Source organism: Marmota marmota, unplaced genomic scaffold (assembly GCF_001458135.2).
Source record: "Marmota marmota marmota unplaced genomic scaffold, marMar, whole genome shotgun sequence".
NCBI lineage: Eukaryota > Metazoa > Chordata > Mammalia > Rodentia > Sciuridae > Marmota > Marmota marmota.
Genome location: NW_025999962.1, coordinates 6,354,405 through 6,360,109, shown reverse-complemented (window position 1 = coordinate 6,360,109; position 5,705 = coordinate 6,354,405). Strand labels below are relative to the sequence as shown.

Here is a 5,705-nt window from a genome sequence, read left to right as displayed (position 1 = left end):
TGGGAAGGTCCCCGGGCTGACAGAAGTGGGACAGGAGCAGCTCTGCCTAAAATCAAACCAAGCAGAAGGCACTGGAGGAACTGTGCAGTGGCAGGCAGCTGAGAAGCACTGACCAGGATAATGGGCATTGGTGACCTGTCATGGCCTTTACCTCTCTTCTCTGGTTCGTATTTCCTAAAAGGAAAGTGGGGGAGGCTTGCAGTGGCCTGGGCCAACTTGATGACAGGGTGGAGGCCAAGCTGCTTACTGCTGGGGACAGCAACAGGGAGCTCAGCTCTCCTACCTTGGGGCCCCCCCCCCCACAGTGCCTGGCCTGCCCCGGGTTCTAGCTGGGGTTGGATCCACCTGACATTTTCATTCTTTGTCCCCACTGTTAACCCATGTCTGGTATGGCCTTGACCTAGGGTATGGCCGGTACTGCTGCCCATGAACCTTCAAGGACACTCTTCCCCGTCCTTCACAGCACCCCCTGGAGTAGGGGACAGGCAGGTATAATGGGTGTGTCTCCCAGCTCGCTTTTTTTATTGTCCTTTTAATTCCTGATTCCAGTGGCCTCGGAAACTGCACTCTAGAGGTTCACCTGGTGTCTGCCCAGTTTCCAGCTGCTTTTGCTTCTCCCAGTTAGTCTCCCTCAAAACTGAGCTGTCCTGCCTCTCGTGTAGCATCCTGGAACCCAGGGTAGAAACAGCCCTTTCCTTCCCACCTGTGTGTTGGATGGTGCCATGTGCGTCCCTCTGTCCTGCCAGGGCTGCAGCTGTGCTGCTGTGTCCAGCTGCCTTCAGGGCCTGCATGGCACTTGACTCTTGTGCAGGCAGCCTGGACTCGGGTCTGTCAGCTGCTTGCTGAGGTGTGCAGACTAGGCTGGCTCAGGACCCACAACGGGTCTGTGCCTGAGATGGGGCAGGCATCAGTCATCACAGGCTGGGCACTTCTGGACAGATGCAGAGAGAACTTGGTTCTTTTCCCCTTGATAAAGCCCTGTTCAACACATGCCCAGAAAGTGGCCCGTTGGCTAGCCTGATTTCCTCAAGAAGAAAATGGGTTAAGAATGGAAGACCACTGGGCTGCCTAGAGACCAGGCAGGTCTCTGCTCAGAACGGCCATTCCTGCCCTCAGCACACACCAGCTCCAGGACTCAGGTGGTGACATGCCAGTGACAGCAGCCCCTCGGGAGGATATTGGGAGGAAGAGTGTCCCAGGGTGCACTTTGGCTCTGCTGTCCCTCAGGAGTCCAGCTGAAGAGAATTCATCTCCTCAGGATCCTTAGCAGTTAGGCATTATTCTGACCCAAGAGCTTCTGACAAGTGGCTTATATGCCATTTGACCTTTAGTTCCTGAATGAAGAAGCTGTGTCCTAGAAGTTCCATGATGAGGGCAGAGCCGCAGGACATGCTGGGCTGTCACTTGGCCCTGGACTGGCTCACACTTCTCCGTCAGGGAGTAAGTGTCATCTATCATCACTGCCGAGTGCCCCGTCTCCATAACAACCACATACTGATGTGTCCCTACATTTCTGCTGTTCCCCTCCCCAAAGGCCACAAGTTCCCCAAAGGGAGCCTGGATCTTATCTGTCCCTAGTGCCTCGCTCAGGCCTGGTACAAAGTTGGGCTCCAGGAGTGTGACCCACATTCCTGGTGCTGTGGGTCTGTCTGACTTGTCACAGGTGGAAGTGTCAACCTGGAAATTTTTACTCAAGTCTCAGAATGAACCATGTGCCTCAACTTGCCCTTGGGTGGAACTGAAGGTCGCGGAGTCTCAACAATGGATTGCTGACTGGGAAGCATCCCCAAACCCTCCTCACTCCCTGCTGCCCTTGCCTGCGGCCCCCTGTGGCCACCACTAGAGATCAGACCAAGCACTGTAGGGGACTACCCTGCACCTCTCAGCCTTTCCAGGACTAGCCTGGAAAGACCACCCTGTTCAAAGGCAGGGCAGCAAGGGAATAACCATGTCTTATTAGAGCCTCCTATGCCAGGCACAAGACCAAGGGCAGGATCAGCCTACTCGCCTTCATGGTCACCCTGTGAGGCACGATGACGTGACTCTGAGGTGAAGTTTTGTGAATTGGTTGCTTAAATCTACAATGCTAAGTGGCAGCAGCAGGGACAGCCCAGTGTGGCCCACCAGTTGCCCCCAGTACTCTGGCACTCGTCCATCAACGTGTCAAAGCACTTTTGTGTGCCAGACACCAAAATGTTGGGGTCTCAAGGGAGAAAGACCGGCAGCCTCCTGCCCTCAGCAGGGAACACCTCCAGCTTGAACACTGCCAGGGTCGAGCCCTTAGCTTTCAATTCCTTTGTATCCTGGGGAGAAACTGCTATTTGTTAAAATAACCCAGAACTCCAGCGCTGGCACTAGGAATTGGTACTGGGGATTTAACCCAGCTGGTGCTTCACTACTGAGCCACATCCCCAGCCCTTTTTTTTTATTTTTGATACTGGGTCTTACTAAATTGCTGAGGCTGGCCTTGAACTTACTGTCGTCTTGCCTCAGCCTCCTGAGCCACTGGGATTACAGGGGTGCACCACCTTGCTCAGCTAGCCCTAGGAATATTTCCGTGTAAGACTGGATCAAATGGTCTGAAGTCCTGATTCTTGCTGAAGCCATCAGACCCGTTCGGCTGAGGCCCTGCCCTGGAGTTGGACTCTTCAGATCTTGCATTCCTGAGCCCAGCTCAGCCCCTCCCATGCCTCTGCTGGGGCTGACTCTGGGAGAAGCACCAACGCTGTTGAATAGCACAGTGCCTGGAAGAAGGTCGGTGCCACATGAGATTGACATTGCTAAGTCACTAAACTAGCTCTGGGTCTGGCTTCTAAGGCAGATCTTGCTCAGCCACCACTGGGGGTCCTTCCTCACTCCCAGCCCCTGGAAAGCTGTTATGGGTTCACTGTGTTTCCTCCAAAAAGATACATTGGAGCCTTTAACCTCTAGTAACTCAGAATCCGAACTTATTTGGAAATAGGGTCTTAACAGAGGTAATGGAATTAAAATGAGGTCCTTTTAGGGTGGCCCTGCTCCAATGTGGCTGGTACTCCTAAAAGGGGACTTGCAGAGACAGACACAGAGAGGCTGATGAGAAGAGGCAGGACATAGGGTGAAGATGGAAGCTGGTGGGATCATGCCACTGTCAGCCACGGAATGTCCCAGGCCACCAGCAACTAGAAGAAGCAAGAAAAGATCCTTCCAATCCTTCCACTCAGGGCTTCAGGGACAGTGTGGTCTGCCAACACCTTGATTTCCAACTTCTAGCCTCCAGAACAGACACATTTCTGTTATTCTAAGCCACCCAGTTCCTGGTACTTTGTTGTGGCAGCCCCCAGGGAGCTAACACAACCCTATCTAATGGCCCTGAGGCCCTGGGACCTGGCCCACCAGCCCCAGGCCAACCTTGTCTGCTTCTTGCTGTCTCCTCTTGATGGGGGTCCTCCTGCCCCCAAGCCTGAAGGTCGGTGTCCGCCTAGCCTTCCTGGCAGCCCAGCCTGGGCAGGTTCTGAAGACAGCAGCTGCAGCCTTCACCCGCTGGCCCCGGGCACTGGGAGGGGTGGCACAGGTGGCCCCCACCCGCAGGTTCAGCCCAGCTAGCCACCTGAGGAGAGATGAGAGGTCGAGGAGCCCACTGTGCTGATGTGCAGTCAGGAGCTTCTTGAGGAGAGTGAGGAGTGGTGGGGAATTGGGCAGTGAGCCTGGGGGCAGCAGCTCCTCTGAGAGTCCTGGCTCAGAGCTTCACCCATCAGTGACCTCAAAGTCACTTCAAGCCTCAGACCCCTTCTCTATGAAAGCGGAATGAGAACAGTAAATTACAAAGGGCTCTGCTAACTAATTTAACTGAATTCTTACAGAGGTCATGTTGAGGTAGATAAAATACTCATCCCTTTTCACGGGTGGACATAGGTCATATGACTTGAGTTTGTTGGTAAAATCTCAAAGCCAAGGTCTGCCTGCCTCCATAGTCTTGTTACTTCCTTGTGTAATTATGTAAAATTAAATAAGATAATACACACAATGAGTAGGTCCTAGTCCTCTAGGCAGGGCAAATATCATTTCCACTTTATAGATGAAGGAAATGAGGTTCAGAGAAGTCCACCAAGCCCTCCCCAGGGAGAATACCTAATCCCAGAAGAGCACATGCTTTCTTGCTCTGGCCGGGCCCACTCTGGCCCCTGCCAGCTGATCAGCCTTACTGACATGGTACCCAGAGACACTTGGGGGCTTGACTGAGAGCAGCTGGTGGGTCCCTGGCTGGGGGTCCAGAGTGGGGTGCCTACCTGTGCAGCGGAAGAAGCTGGCAGTCACAGTGAAAGGGATTGCCGCTGAGATCAATGAGCTCCAGTTGCCTGAGATTGGGCAGGGCGGGCAGAGCCCGAAGCTGGTTCTTCTGCAGGTGCAGGCTCTGGAGCCCCAGCTCCAGGCCTGAGAAGGCTCCAGGAGAAATCTGTAAGAAGGTGCCAGGCCCTGGTGTGAGCTCCTGCCAGGCCTGTCCTGCCCCTGAGCTGGGGGAAGCTCCACCCTCCCTAGCAAAGGAGAGGTTGTGGAGCCCAAGGAGGCGCAGGTTGGGAGGTCAGTGCTGGTCAAAACCCAGGTCACCCTGTTGCCCAATTCATGGTTCTTTCTACAGCTTGAACCCCAACTCCCATAAAGGAAAGCCTCATGGACTCTCAACCTAGATAAACCCAAATTCCTCCCTCCCCTCCTCCATGCCCTGGCAGTGCCCTCCCTGGGCAGGCCTCTAGTTTGTGGCACTGAATTCCACCTGGCTTATAACCCCCACCTGGGTGAATTGTCTGTTTATCTCAGGTCCCCATGCTGAGCCTAAAACCTGGCACTGAAGGGGGCAAATGTCTGATGGGTGAATGTGTGCCACATATAGCCCCATGCTGCCTCCCTGGTCACACACCAGGTGCCCACCTGCTCCAGGTCACTGCTGTTCAGGAAGAGGTGCTGCAGTGACCTGCCCACAGGCCGGAAGTTCCCATCTTGCAGGGCCCTGAGTGGATTCCCAGAGAGCTGCAGCTCCAGGAGGGCAGGCAGCCCCTCCAAGGCCCGAGTGGGCACCTCCCGCAGCTGGTTCCTGTCAAGGTAAAGCTTCTCCAGCTCCCGAGCTGTGCCCAGCGCCCCAGGGGACACTTGGGTGATGCGGTTTCCACTCAAATAGAGCCAGCGCAGGGCCCGCACCCCAGCCAGGTCCCCAGGTGCCAGGTGGTCCACAGCGTTGTCCTGCAGGTGCAGGGAGAAGAGGCTGGGCAGGGCGCGCAGGGCGGCCCCGGGCACCTGCAGGAAGCGGTTGCGTTCCAGGTACAGGTAGCCAAGGTGGGGGGCCCCTTCCAGAGCGGCTGCGCTGAGCCCTGAGAGCCGGTTGTCAGAGAGGTAGAGGTAGAGCAGGCGGCCCAGCCCCGCCAAGGCGCCGGCTTCCAGCTCTGTGATGCCGCAGTGCTGCAGGTGCAGCGACACCAGGTGGCCCAGGCCAGGGAAGGCCGCTCGAGGCACCGACGGGAAGTGGTTCCGCCTCAGGTCCAGGAGCTGAGTGCCATTGGGAAAGCCGCGGGGCACCGCCTGCAGGCCGCGGCCCTCACAGCCGCTGTGGCGGGACTCGGCGGCGCACACGCAGGCGCGCGGGCAGGGCGTGGCCGCCCCGTCCTCCTCCTGCGGGGCGAGCGGAGGGGCTCCGGGCGCAGTGCCCGCCGAGCTCCTCTTGCCTCGTTCCTCCG

At 56.4% G+C, this 5,705-nt stretch overlaps 1 protein-coding gene across 1 annotated transcript in view; it reads right to left on the bottom strand.

Annotated features, from left to right (window-relative positions):
* Positions 1-2,926: 2,926 nt before the first annotated feature.
* Chadl (chondroadherin like) overlaps positions 2,927-5,705 on the bottom strand; it is a 5,372-nt gene continuing 2,593 nt past the window's right edge. Inside the window, exons 4-7 of the mRNA XM_048802979.1 lie at positions 4,906-5,700; positions 4,266-4,432; positions 3,388-3,586; positions 2,927-3,158 (exon numbers count right to left, since the gene is read on the bottom strand). Of these exons, the coding sequence (XP_048658936.1) occupies positions 3,117-3,158; positions 3,388-3,586; positions 4,266-4,432; positions 4,906-5,700 (1,203 nt within the window). The 3' untranslated portion in view covers positions 2,927-3,116. The remainder of the gene's footprint in view (positions 3,159-3,387; positions 3,587-4,265; positions 4,433-4,905; positions 5,701-5,705) is intronic.